This window comes from Lontra canadensis, unplaced genomic scaffold (genome assembly GCF_010015895.1).
Source record: "Lontra canadensis isolate GAN:19392208 unplaced genomic scaffold, GSC_riverotter_1.0 scaffold55, whole genome shotgun sequence".
In the NCBI taxonomy this organism is placed as follows: Eukaryota; Metazoa; Chordata; class Mammalia; order Carnivora; family Mustelidae; genus Lontra; species Lontra canadensis.
Window position 1 is genome coordinate 1,624,895 of NW_022631049.1, and position 25,985 is coordinate 1,650,879.

The window sequence follows — 25,985 nt, forward strand, 5'->3', positions numbered from 1 at the left end:
GCTGTTTTCCCAGACTTTAAGGACATGATTCTTTGCCATTTGTAGCAGGATGCAAGTGAGATGCTCCCTTGGAGCAAATGTCATTGGTGTTTTTATTTTCAGCTTCTTAGGGGTAAAGCATCTTTTCTGAGAGATCCTTAACCTCTTCCCTTTGTAACTCACCTGGTGAGCACCAGGTTCTGTGGTGAAGGAGATGTCAGGAGACTTTGAAACAGGGATTTTGTGTTTTTCTGAGCTTCAGGTGTCAGATGTGCCAGAAGCATCACGTTGGGGGTCTTGCGGGTTTCACTGGAAGAGCAGATGCCTACAGTCACCCAGTTGGCTCGGTTATGAAGGTAAATGGATTCACCTCTCCTGTTAACCTAGGGTAGAGAACAGGAAGAGGAGTTTTCTGCTAAAGTGCATGGCCCTGACAACTGTGCTTACCTGAGCAGTGCAGGAAATAAAGGAGAAATGAACCGTGATGATGCATTTGTTCCATTACTCACTGATGCGAATTCCTGGAGATTATCACAGTGAATGGACAGACACAGTCCCTGGATCATGGGGATTCTATCAGGGAAGGTGAACATTAAACAAGTGTGTCACTAATTATTATTGCAGGAAATACTACCAAGTACAAGTTCAGGGTGCTGTGAGGCATATAACAAGAAACTTGATTTAAGAGGGGATACAGGTAGTGATGTGCTGGTAAATGTGTAACAAATACCTGTTGGAAGATATACACGTTTATTATATATTTTAATGATATAAAAGATGAGTAACACACAATTTACAAATAATAATATACACAAAACTTTATTTTAAATTCAGTGTAGTCGATTGATTCTCACAGCAGTCTTCATTGACCTTTGTCAAACTCTTATATCTGTAACCTAAAGAGCATAAAAACAGTAAAAGGTAGTAAAATAATAGGAAAAATAAGGTTTGAGTATATAAGCTTATGTGATTTAATTTTTAATAATATGTGGGGTGTCTGGTTGGCTCAGTTAAGTGTCTGCCTTTGGCTCAGGTCATGATTCCAGAGTCCTGGGATCGAGCCCCACACTGGGCTCCCTGCTCAGTAGGGAGCCTGCTTCTCCCTCTCCCACTCCTCCTGCTTGTGTTCCCTCTCTCACTGTGTCTCTCTCTGTCAAATAAATAAATAAAAACTTTAAAAAATTTTTATAAAATCTGTGTTTAATGATGGACTCACAAATCTGAACATTTACTAGTCAGCCAACTCCAGCACACCCCAGACACAGGGTCAGAGAAATCGCCCCTGAGGAAGAGACCTCTGGCTGAGACCTGAACAAGGTAGGAGTTAAACTGGCTGGGTGGACAGGAGAGCTTTTCAGGCAGAAGAACAGCAGATGCAAAAATCCCAAAGTCCAAGAATCTTGGCCAGTAAAGTCTCTGATAGTTGGAAGAAAAGAACCAGAGAGGGACGTGAAGGAAGCCAGAGAGGGGCAAAACTTGACGGTTTTCTCAGTTGTACATTAACTCAAAAACACAAAAAATCACTTAAAAAACAAATATATCTATATCTATATCTATATCTATATCTATATCTATATCTATATATATCTCCTCTGAAAGAGGTTGTAGCCCATACTAAAGACCTGCCCAGAACCATGCCTGATTAACAGAATCCAGAATCCATCCAGTACTGCCCCTGAAGGATGGTGCTCTGGCTCAAGGTTTAAATACTGATGAACCTTGGTCATTGTGGTTTCATCCCCTTGCCAGTGCTTGCTTTTAACAGGGCCATGTGGCCTAGGCCCAGCCAATCAGACACAGTGGGGGGCCTCCTGGTGGCTCCAGGAAAGGTTTCTCAGTCCTCACAAAAAATTGCTATGATGAGAGCACCTCTTCTCTTTCTGGCAGCTGTTTGCATGTAATGTCCTGAGGGGAGCTAACTTGGGGGTTGGCTAGAGCACAAGAGAGGACCTGGGTCCTCCAGGACTCCCTGCAAGGGAGCCGATGCTCTGTGGCTCTTTTACTTTGAGATAACTGTTGTTCTTTTTTGTTTAAAGTTGGGTCAGGGGCAACTGTGGCAACTTGCTTCCAAAGACATACTAACCATAAAAGGTTGTGTATGTTGAAGGAAATAACTCACCCAATTATGATATGGGGCATGTCTACCTCCCTCCCTCAGGGTTCGTTAGAACATGCAAAATGTTGTTTGAAAAGGGGGTAGGAAAGAAGTGTGAAAAATTAAGAAGATTATTAGTAGGAAAGAAACATATAGAAGGTAAAATCATCAAATCATTACTTATCACATCTGTTCTGGGCATTACTTAAACATTAGTGTTCTTTAAACACCTGCCTCTGGTGTTCTGGAGGGTGAGGAGGTCTCCCTAGAACCCAGTCATCAGGGCAGAGAACACGTTTATGGAAGAAGTGTCTATTGTCTTCCCTGTCTCTCCTCTGTAGAATCAGCTGAGGGGCTGCTTGAATGGGTGTTTTTGTATTAGTCTTGGTCATGGCCTTACTATGGAGTTTAAGGGTACAGCCTACAACAGTGAACTCATTTCCCCATTTGTCTGAAGATTTTAATGTTGAATGTCTAGGGAAAGCAAAAATGCTCTCAAATGTGTTGAAATGCAGTTTCATTCATGATGTTGGTACATTTCTATGAGAAGAAATCTCTTCTTCCTGACAATTTGACAATTTTTACTTTCAGAACTAGAGCCAAAATTCATTATAATACTCAGTTGTGTCATAGATGTTATTCTTTAAAATGTCTTCTAGATCTAAGAAAGGAGCTATCTGAATGCTTTCCTGTGTCAGGATGTTCTGAATTCACTGTAATCTCTTCATGACATCTTGGGAAGATTATGATAGAATGACAATTATGGTGGCATTAGAACAGAATTCCTAGGTGAGAGTTTGCTGGGAAAATTTGAAATGAATTTTCCTTTAACATTATAATTATTTTAGGTTGGTTAAAGTCCCAAAATTGTTCCCTTTAATTGTCTCATGCATTTATCACATTTAGAATAATTCTCCTCTTAATATTCTCAATTTCTTTGAGAAAATTAATCACTGAAGTTATTGGAACTTAATTCAGGGCTCAAATATTATTTACCTGGATAAAATTGCTCTCTAATATGGGAGGAGATACAAAAGGGGCATACTCTCCTCCATCCAACATATTTTGAAGATTTCTTGGATCCTGGGAGGTTGGGACAGAGATGGCATCTTGCTCATTGATCCTTGTGGTAGGGTTCCTCTTGTTCTTCTTCATGGTGCTTACATACAAACATCAGTGAGCCGAGGGAATGGGAACACAATGAACAGATACAGAGAAAATTTAATATAATAAATTTGCCTCCCTTACTCATTGAGTCAACAAATTTTATCAACATCTATGATATGCCAGGCACTGCATTGAGCATTGGGGATATATCTGAACATGATTGGTAAGATCCCTGTCCTACGCAGTCTGGGGTGTGGGGCTGGCAACCTAATTAATGAAGGCAATTAAGAAAGGCCTCTTTAGAAGGTCGTGAAACATGTGTGCCACATCCTGCAAACCATCATTTTCTGTCTTCGTAATTAATGGTACTACCACCCTTCCTTTTTTTTTTTTTGGTAAATAGGGTATCAAACCATACTAAACTGAGAACATGTTTTCCTGACCATTCACTCTTGACTGATGCTTAGCTCTTGGTTGAGAGGTAAATAGTCAGTTGCTCTGGCTCTCTCCAGAAATTGCTTCAACAAAAAATAGTGGCGCTGGCATCACTGGATTTCACCTTTTATTGACCAGAAATGACAGAATTCCAAGAAGGGAACAAGGCCTCAGAATGTAATTCTGTTCATCTTTTCTAAAGATCTCCTCCTTCCCTCTTCACAAATCCCATGCCAGTTAGAGGAGGGGTCCTTAACTGGCAAGCAGCTGCTCCTGTATTCCACTGCGAATACATAATTTCACCTCCGTCCTTTCTCAGAGGTTTTTTTTCCCTTTTGTTCAAGCTACAGGGTAAGCAGTGGACACATCTTGTTGCTGTCCCAGCCTGGGCCATAAGAAGCAGAGACCACAGCCACCTGACATCCTATGAGCAATGACTCTTGGCATGGGAATTCCCCATCAGACCTTCTAGCGGCAACTCAATGCCTCCCTTCAGCACAGCTATACATGAACATAGGGAAAGTAAGAAGAATTGGGAAAAGCAAGAAAGTAAAATAGTTCAGTAAAGCTAATTATAAAAAGAATGAGACAAAAAGAAAGAGCATTCAGGAAAAGAGAGAGAGGGAGATAAAACTACCACCACCACCACCATCTCACACATAGGGGATGGGAAATAAGAGTGAAATTTATTTAGTGTTTGATATGTGGCAGGCACCGGACCTTACATGAACTATCTTGTTTAATTCTGAAAATACTATGAAGTAGCACTCTTAAGATGCTCATTTTATACACCAAGCAGCTGAGGCTTCTAGAGGGGAAGTAACTTATCCAAGTCTCCAAGCTAGGATTCAAACCTTCACAGTCTGATTAGTCTGACTGATTATGCCTTTGCCCATGGTTCAATATTGTCTTGTGTGCTTAGAAAGATGGACTTGAGAAGTGGCAAGAGTGAGAGGGGTCAGAACAGGTCAGGACAGATGGAAAGGAGGAAAGGGAGGGAGCACCAAATAATCCAAAGGGTGTCCTCTTTCTTCCTATTCTCTTTTATTCCTGAACACTTTTGTCCTAGATCTATTAGCTAGGACAAAGAGAGGCAGGAATCTGTACTGGGGAGGGTGGGGAGCCTTAGCTCAGAACCCAAAGGAGGCAAGAAGGCCTCTGTTGTCAGGGAGATGGGAGGTGCAGTATAAGAAATCAGAACCTAGCAGGGTGGGGAGAGTGTCTGAACAGGAGAGAGGATGGTAGAAGAGGAGGGTAATTAGTTACACACAGGGGAATTGATCACATAAAATAGGAAACCATGAGAATCTATACTGATATAAATAAAGGAATAAATTAAAAGTTTGGTGAAGAACAGAGAATTTACATCATTCAAAGCACCTTCCACCAGCATACTTACTAATTTCAAAGCAGGAAAAAGTATAGTGAAGAAGTCACACAGACACCCTCGTAGTGGACCGATGAGTGAACACTTTTAATAATGGGACAAATCAAAATGGTGCATCACCTTGTAAGATGCAGTGAGAAGCACAGAGCATTCTCCTGTGATATCCCTCCCAAAGATGCATGACCTGAATCCAACCATTAGGAAATTATCAGGCAGATCCAATTTGGGGGATATTTGACAAAATAACTGGCCTGTGATCTTAAAAAATGCCAACATAATGAAAGTCAAAGAAAGACTAAAAAACCGTTCTTGACCAAAGGAGACTAAAGAGAGGTAGTAACTCACTGCAACTGTGCTTCTGAACTGGATCTGTTAGGTGTGCAGTTTATTAAGGGGACAAATGGTAAAATTTGAATGGGGGTTTCAGGGTTAAATGATGATATTGTGCAATGTACATGTTCTCATTTTGATGGTTAAATTTTGGCTATGTAGGAGAATGTCCTTGATTGTAGGAAACAGAAACTAAAGTATTTGGGTGTCACAGGGCATCAAATTGGCAAATTACTCTTAAAAGATTTGGGGAAAAAGTTCTTTGTACTGTACTTGCAATATTTCTATTGTTTGTGATTATTTTAAAGAAATTAATGGAAATAATAATATAAAGAAAGAGGAAGCAAAAGATATGGAGGAGAGGATGGGGGATGTAAAAGAAGATATGGAAGAGATAAACAAGGTCTGAGGGTTAACATGTGAAAAGGCCTTTAGTCACCTCAGGTTTCCAAGAAAAGAGCTTTGCAACAGCAATGGAAGAGTCCTCATAGTGATTGCATGACAGGAAAAAAACACAGAAAGCCTTGTCGTCATCTATGTTTTCTCTCCTTCATGACCTACGCAATAGCACAAGGCATCTATTCTATCATCACTTTGTAGACAGACAGTGACGGTGCCTTAGAGAACCAGAGGACATAGCAAGTGATCAAAGCATCAGATGGACCTTTGGGGCCTAAATATATAGGGAATCTCCTGGAACATAACAAGAAATCTTTAGAAAAGAATATTTTTTGATGAGAGTAAGGTATGTTGGCAGAAGGAGAACAAAGTTCAGCAGCATTTCGGGTCAGGGTGACAAGCAAAATTACAGCAATTGTCCACCCTTCATTTTCCAGGACAGCTGTGATTTCTTACACTTTTGTCCTTCAAAGCTCAGACTCTCTCATATCAGTTTATGAGCCTCCTCTGGAGATCTAGAAAACTTGATCACTGTAAGCAGCATCCTTGGTACACTGAGTTCCCAGAAGAGGGGAAGAGGCAAAGAAAGCTTGAAAAGTAAGTCAAGATGGAATGGAGAGAGAATGGAGAAAGGGAAGGAGAAGGTGTGACAAGGTAGAGCTTAATCTGGTCTTATCAGTACACACCAACATATCTCACCTCAACTCAGGGCCAAGCCACAGTCCTCTCTTGGAGACAAAGTTCTTAACTCATTTCAGTTTGGGCTTCCTCCTTTTCATGATGAAGTCTTTTGTGAAGGGAACAAAAATAGAAAATAAAGTGCATACAAAGGAAAAACAGTACAAATCCTTAATTTTATTTCATACCTGAGAGGTCCGTGCCTTAGAAAGAATTTTTCTACCTAAGCAGTGTGGGTGAAATGCTCAGAGGGCTGCTGTCCATATTTGAGCCAAGCTGTTGTCAATGATTTTAATCATAGTGTTTTGATGAGTGGAGCCAGACAATCATGAGTTCATAGCTTAGGGTCGGCCTGAAACTGTCAAACAGTGAAATCCTGGGCCCTTATGGCCAAGGAAGACATTTGATAACATGACAAAGGAAGAAATACAGACTCAAATAACTATTGTAAAATGGAGGGTCATAAGAAGCCCAATTATTTTCTTCCTGTAAAAAGCCAGTGTAGCCTCTATTACTAACTTTCCAGCTGGTGTTCATAGTTTTATGAATGAATATACTTACATATGCTTACACTCACTATGTTATCCCTTGTGTAGAGTCCTCTGTATTGTGCTTGCTGTCACTATAGACAATACTTTTTCCTCTTCATCAAATTCTGGCTTAAATAATCCCTTCAGGATTACCTGGGCCAGGTGAACTGCAACCAAATCACCATCAGGACTAAAGTGCCATAAGGCCAGTATGGAAACTGTATAGTGGGAATATAAAGGACTCTGGGGTCAGACACATCTAGGTTCATATTTGGGCTCTGTCACCTACTTTTGAGACCTTGGGCACATTACTTAACATCTCTGAGCTCAATCTCCTCATCTGTAAGATGAAGATAAAATGACCCAACTCAAAGCAGTGATGTATAGGAAACAGTGAAAGCCATGGCTATCCCATGGTGAGCACCTGAATGTCTATACTGGTCTACCAACACCTGCCCCTCTGTCAAAAAAAAAGTATAATTTACTCAGCATTTGCTAGGCTGGGTTCCCTCTTGCTCACTTATAGTTTCATACTTCCTGAGTCATTCATTCTAAGAAACATAATTTTCCTCATCTTAACAACTCTGAAATGGAATGTTCCTTATGATCACTCTCTGATGGTGAGGGGTGGAGGGAACTGCATGGTGGTGATTTGGCTGCGCAGGCACGAACTCAATCATGGTTGTTCCTATTAAATTAAGTACATTGATTGTACTCTACAGGTTGCACTTAACTGCCATTTAAAATGTGTCCTTAAGGTTGCCTGGGTGGTTCAGTTGGTTAAGAGACTGCCTTTGGCTCAGGTCATGATCCCGGAGTCCCAGGATTGAGTCCCAGGTTGGGCTCCCTGCTCGGCAGGGAGTCTGCTTCTCCAGCTGACCTCTCTCCTCTCATGCTCTCTCTCTCTCTCTCATTCTCTCTCTCTTTCTCAAATAAATAAAATCTTAAAAAAAAAATGTGTCCTTAAGTAAAAGAAGCACACGGGGACAAATGAAAATGAAAACAACAGCCCAAAATCTTTGAAATGCTGCAAAAGCTTATCTAAGAGGGAAGATTATAGAAATAAAGGTCTACCTCAAGAAGCAAGAAAAATCTGCAATAAACAACCTAACCTTAAACTTACAGGAGCTGGGGAAAAAAAAAAAAACAACAACAACCTAAACAAACAAAGCTCAAATCCAGTAGAAGGAAGGAACTAATAAAGATCAGAGCAGAAATAAATGAAATAGAGACTAAAAACCATAGAACAGATCAATGAAGCTGGGAGCTAGTTCTTATCAACAAAACTGATAAAACTTTAGCTAGATTCATCAAAAAAGAGGAGAAGACTTAAATAAATAAAATCAGGGCACCTGGGTGGCTCAGTCATTAAGCATCTGCTTTCATATGGGAAAGCCTGCTTCTCTTCTCCCTCTCCCACTCCCCCTGCTTGTATTCCCTCTCTGACTGTCTCTCTCTCTCTCTGTCAAATAAATAAATAAAATCTTTAAAAAAAAAATAAAGTCAGAAATGGAGGAAAAAGAACAATGGATACCACAGAAATATGAATGATTGTAAGAGATTATGAAAAATTATATGCCAAAAAATTGGAAAACATAGAAGACACAGTTAAGTTCCTAGAAACATATCATCTTCCAGAACTGAATCAGGAGAAATAGAGAATTTGAACAGACCAATTACTAGCAATAACGTTGAATCAGTAATCAAAAAACTCCCAACAAACAAAAGTCTAGGACTAGATGGCTTTACGGGTAAGTTCTACCAAACATTTAAAGGAGAGTTAATACCTGTTCTTCTCAAACATTTAAAAAAAAAGGAAGAGGAAGGAAAACTTCCAAATTCATTTTATGAGGCTGACATCATCCTGATACCCAAACCAAAACACTATAAAAAGAATAAAGCTACAATGTCCTTGATGAACATGGATACAAAAATCCTCAATAAAATATTAGCAAACCAAATATAATAACACATTAAAATTACTCACCATTCATCATGATTAAGTGGGATTTATTCCTGGAATGTAAGAGTGGTTCAATATTAGCAAAACAATCAATGTGATATATCACATTGATAACAGAAGGGATAAAAACAATATGATTATTTCAAAAGAAGCAGAAAAAGCATTTGATAAAGTACAATATCCATTCATGATAAAAATCCTCAACAAAGTAAATTTAGAGGGAATATACTTCAACATAATAAAGTCCATGTATGCAAAACCCATAGCTAATATCATCCTTGATGGTGAAAAAAACTAAAAGATTTTCCTCTAAGATTAGGAACAAGACAAGGATGTTACCACTTTTGTTACCACTTACCACTTTTGTTCAACATAGTACTGAAGCCCTACCCATGCCAATCAGACAAGAAAAAGAAATAAAAGGCACTCAAATTAGTAAAGAAGAAGTGAAACTTTCACTATTTGCTGATGACATGATACTATAAATAGAAAGCTCTAAAGACTCCACCAAAAAACTACTAGAACTGATCAATGAATTTAGTAAAGTTGTAGGATACAAAAATAATATGCAGAAATCTGTTGTATTTCAGTACACTACTAACGAAGTAGTAGAAAGAAATTAAGAAAACAAACAATTTGTAAGGCAAATTGCACTAAAAAGAATACGATATCTAGGAATAAACTTAACCAAGGCAGTGAGAGATTTGTACTCTGAAGACTATAAAACACTGGTGATGAAGCAAAGAGGACACAAACAAATGGAAAGATATTCCATGCTCATGGATTGGAAGAACGAATATTGTTAAATTGTCCACACTGTCCAAAGCAATCTACAGACGCTCAATGCAATCCCTATCAAAATACCAACAATGTTTTTTCACAGAACTAGAATAAATAATACTAAAATTTGTATGGAACCACAAAAGACCCCAAATAGCCAAAGCAATCTTGAAAAAGGACAAAGCTGGAGGCATCACACCCCAGATGTCAAGATACACTACAAAGCTGTAATAATCAAAACAGTACGGCACAAAACTAGCCACATAGATCAATGGGACAGAATTGATCCCCACACTTTTATGGTCAGTTAATCTACAATATGCGATGGGAAAAAGATAGTCTCTTCAACAAAGGGTGTGGGGAAAACTGGACAGCTACATGCAAAAGAATGAAACTGGACCACATTCTTCCTCCATACACAAAAATAAACTCAAAATAGATTAAAGACCTAAATATGAGACTTGGAACTACAAACTTACTTTAAAAATAAGCAGTAATTTCTTTGACATCAGCTGTAGAAATATTTTTTCTAGATAAGTCTCCTCTGGCAAGGGAAACAGACACAAAATTAAACTGTCAGAACTACACCAAAATAAAAAGCTTTGCACAGCAAAGAAAACCAATAGGAGAACAAGGCAATCTACCGAATGTGAGAAATTATTTGCAAATGGTATATCTGGGAAGAGGTTAATATCTAAGATAAATAAAGAACTTATACAATTCAACATTATACAATTCAACATCAAAACCCTCCAAATAATTGAATTTAAAAAGGTCAAAGGACCTGAATATACATTTTTCCAATGAAGACATTCACATGGCCAACAAACACATGAAAATATGCCCAACATTACTAGTCATCAGGGAAACACAAATTAAAACTACAAGGAGAGATCACTGTACACCTATCAGAATGGTTAAAATCAAAGACAAGAAATAAAAAATGTTGGTGAGAACGTGGAGAAAAAGGAACCCACATGCACTGTTGGCAGGAAGGCAAATTGGTGAAGGCACTATGCAAAACAGTATGGAGATTTGTCAAAAAATTAAAAATAGGGGGCGCCTGGGTGGCTCAGTTGGTTGAGCAACTGCCTTTGGCTCAGGTCATGATCCTGGAGTCCCTGGATCGAGTCCCGCATCAGGCTCCCAGCTCCACGGGGAATCTGCTTTCCCTCTGATCTTCTCCCCTCTCATGCTCTCTCTCAGTGTCTCTATCTCAAATAACTAAATAAAATCTTAAAAAAAAATTAAAAATAGAATTACCATATGATCCAGTAATTCTGCTACTATTTACCCAAAGAAAACACAAATTCAAAATTCAATTCAAAAGATTTATTCAAATTCAAAATTTGAATTCAAAATTCAAAATTCAAAAGGATATATGCACCCCTACATTTATTGCAGCATTATTTATAAAAGCCAAGATGTGGGAGAAATCCAAGTGCCCATTGATAGATGAATGAATAAAGTTGTATATATGGGCTACTGTGTGGCTCAATCATTTAAGTGGCTGGCTCTTGATGTCAGCTCAGGTCACAATCCCAAGTTGTAGGATTGAGCCCCATGAGCTGAGGCACCACACTCAGCGGGGAGTCTTTCTCCCTCTCCCTCTGCCCTTTCCCCCACTTGAGTGTGCATGCTCTCTCTCTAAAATAAATAAATAAATCTTTAAAAGAAAAGATGTGATATCTAGATATATAAAATGGAATATTATCCAGCCATAAAAAGAAATGAGATCTTGCCATTTGCAACAACATAGATGGACCTAGAGAGTAAAATGCTAAGTGAAATAAATCACTCAGGGAAAGACAAATACCATATACTCATATGTAAAAGTAAAGAAACGAAACAAAACAAAGAAGCAGACTCTTAAATATGGAGAACAAACTGGTGGTCTCCAGAGGAGAGGTGGGTGTGGGGGATGGGTGGAATAGATAAAGGCAGTTAGGAGTATATTTATCTTAATGAGCATTGAGGAATGTATAGAATTGTTGAATCATTCTATTGTACACCTGAAACTAATAGAACACTATATGTTAATTCATACTTAAATAAAAATAAAATGTGTTTCTAATAGTTACCTGAAAAACTTTTGTTGTCACCTTCTGGTGTGGTTAAGAAAGCTCCAGTAGAAAGCTTGCAGAAGGCATGTCAGAGGCTTGGAATAAGGTCCCAGAGACTGGAGTGGAGCACTGAAATGCACAGAGGATGATAGAGTGGAGTATGAGAGATTGTGGGGAAAACGTCTAAGTAATAAGAAAACATTTAGTTATGTAACTGGCAGCATTTTTGTCCTTCTCAGTGGCCCATAACATAATGGGTGTATTAATTGATGGGTCTTGGATTTGAGGAAATGCAGTAGTCAACTCTTGTTCATTCAGAAGTGAGTGATAGTGTATATTAAAAAAAACAAAAATCACTCTAAGAAAGTGACCACATGCAGTATGCCTGGTGTTCACAAATTCTTGCTACTCTGTGGATGTTCCAAGGACACCAGGACTAGGGAATGCCCCTTCCCAGAACAGTCCTTATGTGGTCCCCAGGACCCCTTCCATGTGAGAACAGCCTCTCCAGAGAGCAATCAGGGATGACCTCCTGAGGGAGGAAGTTTTACTGTGGGTTTAGGGTCACAGAGAAGGAACAGGAAAAAGCTTCAGTGGATTTGCAGCCTTATCAGGCCTTGCCCTTCTCATCCCTTTGGAACTCCAGAACAAAGGGGAGGTCAGCTAAGGAGCTAAACATGTAACCGAATCTTTTGTCTTCACTGGTGTGGTGGTTCTTTGTTTCTAAACATTTGTTCTGGAATTATTTTGACACTTTTGAATTCCGTGTAGAGATGGTAAGTGCGTGCTGAATTTTAACTAGTTTTATTTTTATTGTAACTGTCATTTGAGATTACTGATCTGTACACCACAAACCCTGCTCCCACCTCTCCAATTAGTCTGGTAATATCCTGAGAGTGCACTGTTCTTGAGACATATGAATTGTGCTTTGAAACTGACTTTGGCTAAACACACACACCACTACACATTTTTTCAAAAGTCCAAAAGCAAAATTATCAACTGTTTAATTAACTGTTTACTAGGTTTGCTCTCAGTATCTGGAGATAGTATTGAAGTTTTGGTATATATGTGTCTTTCTAGTTTTATAAATTTATATATATTATATTTATATAATACATAAAATATACAGCATTGTATATTATCTATATCTTGGATGTTATATATAATTAGTGTTTTCCTACAACTTTAAATATTTTTAAAAGCAGAAATTACCAATCATGGTGTGAATTTATTTGGGACATCACAATCTCTTGTAAGAGGTACCAAAATTAATTGTGCCCAGTGGCTAAACTGATGCTTGAGAAATGATTTTCTCTTACAAAGCAGTAAGTAATTCATGGTCCTCAACTGACAAGTTCCCCGTGCTCTGCTGGGCTTTCCTGTGGGAAGACCATAGAAGAGCAGCCTGACAGCTCATAGCTCCCCAGTCCTCCTATCCAATCAGCAACCCCTACTGAGAAATTTTTGTTATTAATTTTGATGATCCAAAAAGAATTCCAATTTGTGTGTCTGGACTTTTACAGATAGTTTTGTTTTCTTAAAAATTTAATCTGTGGGGCGCCTGGGTGGCTCAGTGGGTTAAAGCCTCTGCCTTCAGCTCAAGGTCATGATTTCAGGGTCCTGGGATCGGCCCCGCATAGGGCTCTCTGCTCAGCAGTGAGCCTGCCTTCCCCTTCTCTCTCCCCCTGCTTCTCTGCCTACTTGTGATTTCTGTCAAATAAATAAAAATAAAATCTTAAAAAAAAACTAATCTATGGATCAGTTCTTAATATAACTTTAGGGAGATATAATTTATATATCATCAACCTCACTCATTTAAAGGCTATAATTGGGTGTGCTTGGATGGCTCAGTGGGTTAAGCGTCTGGTCAGGTCATGATCCCATTATCCTGGGACTGAACCCTGCCTTGGGCTCTCTGTGGGGAGTCTACTTCTACCTCTTCCTCTCCCTTTGTGCTCTCTCTCAAATAAATAACTGAAATCTTTAACAACAACAACAACAACAACAACAACAAAGAATAAGGCTATAATTGAATGATTTTTAGGTTATTTACAGAGTTGTGCAACCACTACCATAATCTAACTTAGAACATTTTCACCATTTCCATGGATACCTTTTTAATAAGGATAAATGTAGACAATGTATTAGTCCATTTGTTTCTTTTGCATGACCACTGCTGGATAGAGAATGATATGACCATAGTCATTATGATAAGTCTGCAGAGAAATGTTGCATGTGAAATTTGCCACAATGGTATTCACATTAATAAGCACATTTGTAGACTCTACATAACTATATTTTAAAGATAAAGCAAGGCCTGTCTATGCAAATTGTGAAATTTCCATACTATCTTGCTTTATTAATATTACAAATATATATATATATATATATATATATATATATATATATATATAAAACTCACAAATGAAAAGTAATGCAATATGAAACTCATAAATGAAAAAGTAAATTTTGACATTAAAATAGATTAATCACATTAAAGGGCCAATGAAGGTATATGTTATGGAATTACAATAAATATGGTTTGAGTGAGTATATGAATTAGAACAGAGGAACAAAGCAGGGTTGCTATAGGCCATCCTGGGAACTTAGCTTCATTTCAGATACACAGAATCTTTTGTTATAACTTGTTCTACCAGAATTGTGTATTCGTTTTCACAATCACAGTTTATATTTTCCTAATAATTTTTGCCTTTCACTAGGGCTCATTAAATGTTTTATACTTCTAATTAAGCCAGCAATGTACCAGTGAGCATGTATAAGGTTTTTAACTGTGTTACAGAGCACAGAAGAATCTAATTCTTTTTGAGATGGATCCCAGCTTACTAGGTCACTGGCAGATTCTTTACATTCTTTGTTATTTCCTTTAATTAGAACACCCCTCCCATCCTCTTCTCTCTTTTTTAGCTTTAACTGAATGGAGATTAATTCAGCAGATAGTTAAAAAAAGTTTGCATTTTTTCTGCAGAATTACACTATTATTGTCATTCGAAAAAGCACTGTTAGATACTTTCAGTAAAAGAAAAGGTAGAGAGAGCCCATATTAAATCTGATTACAGGCCAGAAACGAATGCCTGTAATTTAATGGGGAAACCGAGCAGAGAGAAGCAATGAGCTGTCTACACTTCAGGGGTGGAACTTCTTCAGCTTTGCTCCAGACTTTCCATGACATCACCAGACTTCCCTATCTGAGTAATGTTTCAAGATCACGAAGGCCCCATTAGGGCTAAGAATAGTGTGGATATGAAGTATATCCACCAGTGGGCGGTGGTGGGATGTCTTGATTTTCCCAGGACTGAATGTAGTCACTGGGAATTTTTTGAACCGGTGACAGCTTGAGTTTAATGGAAACTGGGATAGGGAGGGAGAAGGAGTCTAGGAGCCAACATGGAAATGTTTTCAGGGACTTTTCTGACTGCTTAATTTGGAGGGGTGTCTATAAACACCCCTGAAATGTTGTCTATAATTATTTGCTATTTACCATTCCCATTTGGCTTTTTCCCCACCGATTTTTTATTATCAAGTTTTTTTCAAATGTACAGCAATATTGAGAGAATTCTGACCACCTACATCCTCTTGTCTTTTTCTTCTGTGTGTTATTTCTTGCCCGTAATTACATAAAAGGTCTTAAATGGCGGTATTTACCCATTTCTTGTTAAAACTGTTCTCTGTGGTACTTGTGCTTTGAAGTTGGTTCTGCATAGCACTATGAAACATGACATTTCCTTAGTTTTTCCTAAGATTTTTAACACACCAATAAGATATTTTTAGGATTGGTCCATCACAATTTGATGTGGCAGTTCTGGTTGCACTTTTGAGTGCTAACTTTTTGAGAAAGTTTGGCTGTTTTGGACCCCTCTTTCTCCATGGGTCCCCACCCCGCTAACCTTTCAGCTTTGAACAGAAAAGCTCTATATTCTGGATCTTCTCTCCCATTTGAATGAATAAAAATGACTGTCTTTCTATAAGTTCATTCAATTCTCACTCATGAGAGAAAATTGGGCTAATGGCTTGGAAAACCAAAACTTAAAAACAATTAGAAAATCTGTTTTCATTTTAACTCGAATTCTCAATGAAATCATTTTTAAGAAAAATGAAGTAACCAAATAGATATAAGTCTCTGAGCTTTTCTGCTTGTTCTGGTTGCAGTGTAAGACACGAAACTAAGAGGAAAAGAGAAAGATGGAAAGGAAATAAACATTTTTGCCCTTGAATTATTAGAATTAATTCAACTGTTGTCCATTTCCTTCTTCCTCAGGTTCACACCCAAAATCGCAGTAATCACACAGTCACTTACATAGATGTGAGGCTGAAATAGATCTCTGGAGATCTCCTGGATGTCTACTCAGGAGAATAGTCTCCAAACAGCAGGTTTCCAACACTTTTCACATTTCTTTGGCAGAAGGTGTTTATGTCTATTGGGCAGGCAGCTAACCACTTAGTGAAAGAAGTGCAGGAGGCCGGGCTGCTCTGGGCATTGTGCTATTGCTCCTGCATCACAATGTGCTGACATAGTCTCTGAAGTAAGAGGAGAGCGCTGGGACCCAGCAGCCCTGACCTCAGCCACTGAGATCAAGTGTTGCCCCCATTCAGGGGGAGCCCAGGTGGCTCGGGAGTGGTAGTTCTGATCGGGGTCATGGTGTGAGGTTTACAGAGGCTTCCTTGGAGAGAAAAGTCAACTTAGCAGGACAAAGATCTCATACTGATAAAGTTGAAGACACCTTGTATCATTTACCGCTCAATTCATAATTTACCAATTTCCTTAGATCCCAATTTTCAGAGACTTAAACATATTTAAGTCACTTTGAGCTTCTATAAAGCCAAGCTTCAAGAGAATGTAGCATTCCTAGAGAGCAGAGGCATCTTCCTGCCTCCAGCATCTAGTGTATTCTGGACACCTGCTATAGGAGGCACTCAGTCATTATATGTTGGATGAAAAAATGAATATGAAAGAATACATAGAGTTCTCTCTCTCTAAACATCTCCTCTCTCTCAAGGCTACAGTCATCCCTCTTTCCCTTTCTGCAGCTTCAGTAACCAGTAGTCTGGTCTGGAAGCAGATGATCCTTCATCTGATGATTAGTGTTAGTAGCCTAACACTACGTCACAATGCCATTACTCTCTTCCCTTCTTATCATGTAGATATTTTATCATCTCCCATCATCCCAAGAGGGTTGAGTACAGTATAACAAGATATTTTGAGAGAGACCACATTCATATAACATTTATTATGTACATTGCTATAGTTCTATTTTAGTATTAGTTGTTAATCTCTTACTGTGCCTAATTGATAAACTTTATCAAAGGTATGTATGTATAGGAAAAAATAGAGTTAATATAGGGTGTGGTACTGTCCCTGTTTTCAAGCACCCACCGGGAGTGGTGGGGTGCACCCCCCACAGATAAGGAGAGACTGCTGCATGTGATCAGGTTGCTCGTCTCTGCTTTTCTGCATAGTTAGAAGATTCTCTTCTTCCCTATCAGAACATCCTCTTCATCCTTGTGTTTTAGCCAAGCGTTTCAGATTCCCACCTACCTACACACCCCCTTTCCTGCTCATGAGGATGGAGGGACACAGGAGGATACTAACTGACCACTCAGGCCTGGGAGCCCACGACCTTAGTGAATTTACTTCATTTGGGTCACCGTATTCTAGACTTAAACACTTGCTTTTGACAAGGCCCAGCGAACACTCAGTTTCTCAGAATAAACATGAACCATGCTAGTTTTTGAGAGGATGATTGTATTCCTATTTCTTCAAGAACTATAACTTAATTTGGGACCAGGTGTTGGTGTCATGGAGGCTATGGCATCCCCACTCGTAGGATATATAGCAGGCAGAATTGAAGGCTGGATATATAACTTGAATGTTGAAAGGCACCAGGCTCTAGTGAGAGGTCTCCGCATATAACTGCTGCTTCAGTCTGCAGGCTCAGAGGGTTTCCTGTTATCTTTGCATTAGACACTCCTTTTCCTGTCTTCTATCCTGAATGTCCTCTGTCAGATGCAACATTCTTCCTCTCATCATATGAGCACCATTGACTAGATTTCTAATCATCCATTTCTTCATTCAGCAAATTTATTGCATGACCACCCTTTGCCATGTTCCTGTTCTTCCTGCTTCAAGGCCAGGAAACACTTTTGCATAAATCTTATCTCCTCTTTTCCATGTTGATATTAATTCTGATGTACCTTGATGAAACTCTTCCGTATTATCTCACTTCCATTTTTTAAGGCTATTGGTGTATTAAAAAGTGAAGAAAACACAAAAGAGGGAAATAAAAATCATGGTATATTTTAAACATTGCCATATAAGCAGACTATTCCAACGAGATGCAGTGATAAGTGGGAGCCAGATGAGGGGGCACTTAGTCCATTTTGGAGATTTGGGGATTTGGAAGAGTTAAGGCCCAAACTAAATCTTGAAAGATTAGCCATCTTGGGCAAACGCGTCGAGGCTTAAAATGACGTGGCTTGAAGGGGTAACTGCAAATGGTCCAGTGTTACACAGAGCGGGAGGTGAACAGTGGAGTTGGAGGAGGGAGGGGCTAGGTTCCAGAGGACTTTGAATGTCCTAACTGGGTGCTCGGCCCTCATCTGCTACAGCAGTTTTCTAACAGAGTCTTAGCCTGAGAAGATCTGTGATCTGGACTGATCCCTCTAGCAGCAGTGTGAAGGATGGATTTGGGGAGTGCAGTTCTTGGGGCAGAGGAGTGATCAAGGTAATAGCAGTGAGAATGGAAAGGAGAGGGTTATTTAGTAACTGTGGGTAGAGTTAACAGAATTTGGTGACTAAGTGGATGTGGGGAGTGAGAAGAAAAAGTGACTCAGAGGTTTCTGGTTTGGGAAACTGGGTAGACTAGAAAACAAAATGCAGACAGAGGAACAGGTGTAGAAGGCAGAGAGAATGGGTTCCTTGTTCTCAAGAATCCTTGTCTAGCATGGTGCCTCATACTCAATGGGTATTTAGCAAATAGTCGACTTTTTTCTTAAACCTTTAGTGGCTTCCCAATGCTCTTAGCAGATTTGGCATAAGGTGTGCATGTATGTAGTATTACACCCAAGAACCTGCACTTCCGTTGAGAATGATCTGGCTTCATCCTGACTTCAGTTCTAGCTCAGACTCACCCCCGTCCCTCATCATACTCTGTCTCCTTTCTGATGTTGTATGCTTTAAGCCCTTTCCTCTGTTTGAAATGCTCTTCTTTCAATTCTTAACATGTGGGGCTTATTTTCATTTTTTAGATCTGAGCTCAGATGTCACCTGTTTAGAGACGCCCTTCCCCGTCACTTGATCAGTGATTATCTCTCAGCTCGGAATCCACCATTGCATTCTGCATTGTGGTGCTGGTGCTGGAACTCTGCCAGCAGTGTCTTTCACCAGCTGCCTTCCTGTTATGTTCAACAATAGGTTACATTAGACTACAGGGATCTTGGAAGGCAGAGGGAGGGAAGAAGGAACTTGTGCTCCTTCCTGTTCCTTTTGTGTTTCTGTCAGTGTTACCCTGGCAACAGCAACTGGTTCTAGCCCCCATTTCTTCCCCCTACTCAAAATTAGCAGCTGGGCAGTGCCCTTTCCTTAAAGGGTTGAGTCCTAGCTCCAAAGGGTCTCATCTCTGACCTTCTAGATTCTGATTACTCTAACCTCTTCCACTTGCCGCCCAGATTCTGTTGTGATAGTTGCTTCCTATAGTTATTCCTCTGACATCTTAATGTTTCCTTTGTGCTTTTCCATGTCTCTAACACTTATTTCATTAATTCATAAAGTCTCAGTGTGATTTCTGTCTTTTTTATTAATGGCTGCACCCTGATGCAACAACCAAATATGATTTAAGCCTCTATCCAGTTACTCTCTAACATATCATAGGATTTTCCTCATAGACTTTTCATAATCTGTATTTCAAATAATTTTTTTTCTCAAAATCTACGTCCTCCACTTGGATATCAGAGTCTTTGTTTCATTCCTCACTGTAACCTCAGTGCCCAGCTTGGAGCTTGAATATTGTAGGGACTTAATAAATGCTTGTTCAATAAGTTATTGAGTTATTGCAAAAATACTACTGGAGACATAATAGTAGCTGACCATATAAAATGGCCCAAATTGAGCAATTCTTTAACCTTTTTGCTCTAGGTCAAGTTATTAACATTATAATAATGTAATTCTCTGTTATAAAGTCCAGCTTAATACTTTCTATAAGCAAGTTGGAATGCAATGCATTATTTAACTTAGATCCATCATAATTGGAATAACAAGATACATAGTTCATTTGCTTTGAATTCTGTACTTACATAAATATCTATTTTCTATATGTGGGAATAATGAAGACTTACCTTGTTATACAGAGTTTCATGAAGATCAAGAGTTGGTTGTATGTTAGGTCCACAAAGTTTTGTTCATTAGCAAATAATTTTAAAAATGAAAGCCATCCAAAGAATCCACTTGTAACATACAACATCACTTAATAGCATTTACTTGGCACACTCAATCTGCTTATGTTCTTTTTCTCATTGTGTGATATGGTTTGAAACAACTAAAACAGAACCGAAAATGCAGGTTAAAAAGGAACTGCTTGACTTCCATATAGTTATAAGAATCTGAAGATGTCATCTATAGGCTTTTACTTAAGTATCAAATAAGACAAAAATTGTAATTACATCATATATGTGTAATTTTAAAATAACTTAGGTCAAATATATGCAAATAGATTAAATGGCATTGACTTCCACTGTGCCAAGTATAACCATTTCATTGAATCTTAAATTTTAAATTAAATTTCCCTTATATCTACTTCAAATGTGTATATATATATATATATATATATATATATATATATACACACACATATATGTTCTCCAGGCTAATTAGGCCCCCAGCATCCTTAAATCCAGCCCTTCCTTTGTCTTCTTTTTCTATCTGGCACCTTACTCTTGCATTTTTAATATGCCCAATACTGTTTTCCTTCTTTCTCAAAACTCACAAACAGAAGTCCTTCTTCCACCTTATCAGTTTAAGCTACCATCTGGTATCTATATTTTCACATGTACAACTTCCAAATAATCTATATTCACAGTGACTATTTTGCATCCTGGTTTTTGTCCTCAACCCACTATTGAAATTGCACTCTTGAAGCTCACAAATGATTGCCTAATTAGCAAATCATTTTGAGCCTTCATGCTTGACATTTTTTTCTTTTTTTTTCTTCACAGTTGATTATCCTTCCTTCTTGAAACACTCCTTGGTTTTGGGACATTTAATTACTTGGTTTCTTCTCTTCTACAAACTTCTTTTTCTTTCATTCCATTCATGGTCTTTTTCTTCCAACACTTCAAAATACTAGGTGCTTCCCAAGGCCTTGTGCTCTTCTGTTAATCTTTCCCATCCACCCTTATATTTCAAACACCACGACCACGTAAATGATCCCCAAGGTTATATCCAGCCAGTATCTCTTTCGTGAGCTCCTAACCTATATTTTAAATGCCAACAGGATACGCCTACCCTAGTATTCCTCTGGTGTCTCAAACATAGATTCAAACCCATCATCTCCTCCACAAAATTCATTTTTTTTGCTAATGGTTTAATATTTTCTCTGTCAGTTAAGACCAGAGTTTAATTCATCTCTTACTTCAATACCTTCCTTTCCAGAATTTGGAATCAGTCATAAAACTCACTCCATTCTTTATGTCCGGAAGCACATTCATCTGTCATGATCGTCCCACCACCATCACTCACACCACTAATGTGAAGGCTGTCATGTGAAGGCTGTCATCACCGCACCACCCCCCCACCCCCCAGCTGCAGCACCAGATCACTTAACTCCTGTCTCACTCCAGTTCCCCTCAGGCTAATCTGTCCTCCTCAGTGCTGCCAGAACATTTTCCCTAAAAGACAGTTCTGATCCTAACATTTCCCTGATTAGGAGTCTTGAAACAGTTTGATATCTCTAGAATAAATCTATACTCCTTAAGCTGGTATTTAAAACTTCTTAGTTTGGGCCTCAAACCCATAATGTACTTTTTTGGTCTTATAAATACATCAGTTTTCTGTTTCTGTAGTGTGATCTGTAAGAGTATGGACTCTGATATCAGTGAACCAAATAAACAAAAATCCTTGGCAGGTGGAGCATACATTCTATGATAAAAATAATTATTATTAATTGCCCATAATCCTCTATTTTTGGAATACCCTTCTTCCTGCATCATCATCATCATTAAAATTCTACTCTTCCTTCAAGATCACTAAAATCCCATCTTGCTCCTTGAAATCTTACCTTGAGGAGGCTCTCACTTGAACTCTCCCAACTCTTTAAATCTGAATTATGGTACTTATCATATTCTATATACTCTACCATGTATTACCAAATATCAAGCATATTAAATATTATGGTTACTTGTACATTTTTGTCATTTCCCTCGATGGAGTATAATGTCAGTTGTTATCCCTATACTTTTTTTAAACAGTGGCAGGTGTACCTTGTACCCAAGCCTATAGTAGATGCTTAATACATGTTTCTTCAAAGAATGCAAGTAAAGAACATTTTGCATGATCTTTCATTTAACTTCTATTAATTAACTTTAAGTTCTTTAAATGAAAATATAAAATATTTAAAATATAGATAGTTCTATTTTCAACTCTGGAAATATAAAAATATCAGTATCAAATTTTTCTTATTTACTATTTGGCTTTATTCATCACCATCATTTGACACCTTGTTTACTAGTAGCCCAACTTTTGTTGTTTGATTTGTTAAGTATACCCTACAGGATATTTACTGTCCCTTGTTACCACTATTAGAAAGTGCCTTTAAGAAATACAAATCAAAACCACAATGAGATACTGCTTCACACCAGTCAGAATGGCTAAAATTAACAAGTCAGGAAATGACAGAGGCTGGCGAGGATGCGGAGAAAGGGGAACCCTCCTACACTGTTGGTGGGAATGCAAGCTGGTGCAACCACTCTGGAAAACAGCATGGAGGTTCCTCAAAAAGTTGAAAATAGAGCTACCTTATGACCCAGCAATTGCACTACTGGGTATTTACCCTAAAGATACAAATGTAGTGATCCAAAGGGGCATGTGCACCTGAATGTTTATAGCAGCAATGTCCACAATAGCCAAACTACGGAAAGAACCTAGATGTCCATCAATGGATGAATGGATAAAGAAGATGTGGTATGTATTTATATATATATTATATATAAATATATATATATAAAAATATATAATATATAAATATATATGTAATATATATATAATGGAATACTATGCAGCCATCAAAAGAAATGAAATCTTGCCTTTTGCAATGATGTGGATGGAACTAGAGGGTATTATGCTTAGTGAAATAAGTCAATCAGAGAAAGACAACTATTTTATGATCTCCCTGATAAGAGGAAGTGGAAAGGCAACATGGGGGGTTTGAGGGGTAGGAAAGGAATAAATGAAACAAGATGGGATCGGGAGGGAGACAAACCATAAATGACTCTTAATCTCACAAAACAAACTGAGGGTTGCTGGGGGGAGGGGCTCAGGAGAGGGTGGTAGGGTTATGGACATTGGGGAGGGTATGTGCTATGGTGAGTGCTGTGAAGTGTGTAAACCTGGTGATTCACAAGACCTGTACCCCTGGGGATAAAAATACATTATATGTTTATAAAAAAATTAAAAAATTTAATTAAAAAAAAAAAGAAAGTGCCTCTAAGTTTTTTATTACTGGATGCATGTGGACAGAGTTTATTTTGTTTGTAATATTTTCTATGTGTAGCACAGATTTTTCCCATTTCTCACTTCCTTCCTAACATGATAAAAAAAACTTCTAGATACTCACCAGCAATTCTCTCGTTCATTACTTATTCTTTTCCTCCATTCCAAAGAACTGTAGATGTTTGAAATTTGTTTTTATTGCATCTATGATAAGAAATTAGTTTTTTTCTCTGTATCAGGTTTCTTCCCTCTAAATTTGCTTGTTATTTTCTAGCTATGACTGAAAAGACCAGACCAACTGTAGGTTCTCTCTCATATTTTCTAATTTGTATTTTTGCAATGCTGTAGTAAAATAGAGATAAATTATATCACATTTTCAACCACCTTTATACCACTTACCCTTGACACAGCATCTTAACTATTCCTTTTGTCCAAGCAGAACTGCATTAAAATGGCATCTTCTCTTTTTTTAATAACAAGACCAATACAATAGATTTTTAAATAATGATCAAGGATTTTTTTTTTATTCATTAAGGTTCAGTATCATTACAGAAAATGTTATGGTACAGAGTTGTTTAACATTATTTTTTCTTTGCTCTTGATTTCCACATGAATGCTGGTAACACTAATATCTGTACAAGATCAGTCTTTGATTTTATTTTTTGTTCTGTACAATTTTAAATGTATTGGTTAAAAAGGCTGTCAGCACTTAAGGAAGCAATTTTCCCCCCCAGTTTGTTTACTCAAATAAAAGGTATCCAGTTACTGCCCAAGAGTACTGTGCCTTGAGGCTACTGGGGGGAGGCACCTCCCCATGCTCTGCAGGGGAGGTTTCTCCCTGAGGCAGGGCAGGGCCTCCACCCAGTCACTCTTCTGTTGGCACTGTGCACATAAACACGAGATACATGATAAAGAACAAGCAAAAGCTCTCTGAAAAGCGTTATGAAGCATACTAAGAAGGAAAATCCAAGTGTTGCCTACGCTAGTATAAATAAGCAGACAGCCTTGATTAAGAGCATAATTAGTTGTATTTTAAAGATGAGAAAAACACAAGTTCTGCAGGCACCTACTGCTGTCTACTAAAAGCTATCGCTATCAGACCTAGCATTGAACACACAAAGCAATTTGCAGGAAAGGAAAAATTTGCTTTGATATAATCAGAATAGAGTTGTCTGTTAAGATTTATTTTTAGGTGTTTTTTTCTTTAAAAGGTATTTAAATTCTTCTGAAATATAGTTCAAGATGTTGACTATACAGATCAACTTTTATCCAAATCAGAAAAACTAGCTGTGCCGTTGCATATTACAGGATACAGTCAATGATATGTGGACATGCATCAAGCTTTCTTGCTCTGGTGACCATCATAGCCGTCCAATGACCATGACATCCACCACCTCGCCCTTGTGGAGCTCCACATACTGCTCTGTCTTTGGAGGTAGCATCAACAACCCGTTGGCACTGCGCATGCTCATCAGACGGCTGCTCATCTGATTACCTAGAAAGAAAGATCTCATTACAGCAGCAACATCACAGTGCATACAGTTGGGAGTCCTTGCAGTTCTTTTCAAAATAAACACCAAGGAACAGAAACACCGGTCTTAGAGAGGAAGAGAGAAGATCAGGCTTCCCCTAGGAAGGGGAGCCTTGCCACTGTATCCTACTTCCTTCTCACTAAACTTTAAAAATAAACATTAGAAATTACTGCTTCAAAGAACAAAACAGGATTTTATAGCACCATGCAAAATGCCACCGAATTTTCAGTTCAGGCTAAAATGTTATGTGTGTCTGAAAAGAGAGGTTTTTAAAACTTATTTTTAAAAAGACAATAACCATTTCTTCAGTGTTTACTAAGTGCTGGACAGCACAGCGGATAGTTTTCTTAACTATCTTATTTAATTTGTATAAGATTCAAAAGGGGTTAATTTGCCTATGGTCCTACTAACTAGTTGGTGGCCAATTTGAATGCAAGTCTGAAGGAAACACTGCCTATGTATTCAGTCACTATGTTAACTGATATTTGCACTTGATAGGACCTTTGTTTAAAGGGTAATACAGTTTTTCTGGAGACACATCAAAAGTTAGGTAAATATGACTAGAATACTTGAGAATAAAAGTTTAAAGTCTAGAGGAGGTAACTACAGAACTCTTGAGTTATCAATATTGATTTCTTAGTCCTTAAACTTTACCAATATCTAAGATACAATAGAGGCTACAGAGAATCCCATTATAATTGAGCTTGTATCTCACATTACAGGGTAGTATAATCATAGTACCCTCCTTTTTTTTTTTACAACCAAACTTTTATACTCAGGACTTAGAGATTGAACATATACATAAAAGTCTTCCATAATTCTTGGGAAGCCTGGGTGGCTCAGTCGGTTTACTAGCTGCCTTTGGCTCAGGTCATGATCCCAGGGTCCTGGGATTGAGTACCACATCGGGCTCCCTGCTCAGCGGGGAGCCTACTCCTCTCTCTGCCTCTGCCACTCCCCCTGTTTGTGTGCTCTTTCTCTCTGACAGAAA

At 38.3% G+C, this 25,985-nt stretch overlaps 2 protein-coding genes across 14 annotated transcripts in view; both read right to left on the minus strand.

The window, feature by feature from the left end:
- The window catches only part of FAM71D (family with sequence similarity 71 member D), a 30,917-nt gene extending 14,693 nt beyond the window's left edge, over nucleotides 1-16,224 (minus strand). For 2 of the 3 annotated variants that reach the window (XM_032875092.1, XM_032875090.1), the window contains exons 1-4: nucleotides 16,062-16,224; nucleotides 6,432-6,519; nucleotides 3,071-3,233; nucleotides 163-362 (exon numbers count right to left, since the gene is read on the minus strand). In XM_032875092.1, the coding sequence (XP_032730983.1) occupies nucleotides 163-362; nucleotides 3,071-3,229 (359 nt within the window). In that variant the 5' untranslated portion in view covers nucleotides 3,230-3,233; nucleotides 6,432-6,519; nucleotides 16,062-16,224. Of the gene's footprint in view, nucleotides 1-162; nucleotides 363-426; nucleotides 553-3,070; nucleotides 3,234-6,431; nucleotides 6,520-16,061 lie in introns of those variants that run through there. The other variant, XM_032875093.1, reaches the window with a different exon arrangement.
- Nucleotides 16,225-23,956: 7,732 nt separating this feature from the next.
- Nucleotides 23,957-25,985, minus strand: part of GPHN (gephyrin) — a 620,897-nt gene continuing 618,868 nt past the window's right edge. For 7 of the 11 annotated variants that reach the window (XM_032875163.1, XM_032875161.1, XM_032875164.1 and 4 more), the window contains one exon: nucleotides 24,824-24,957. In XM_032875163.1, the coding sequence (XP_032731054.1) occupies nucleotides 24,824-24,957 (134 nt within the window). Of the gene's footprint in view, nucleotides 24,958-25,985 lie in introns of all 11 variants that reach the window. The other 4 variants (XM_032875167.1, XM_032875168.1, XM_032875169.1 and 1 more) reach the window with 1 other exon arrangement.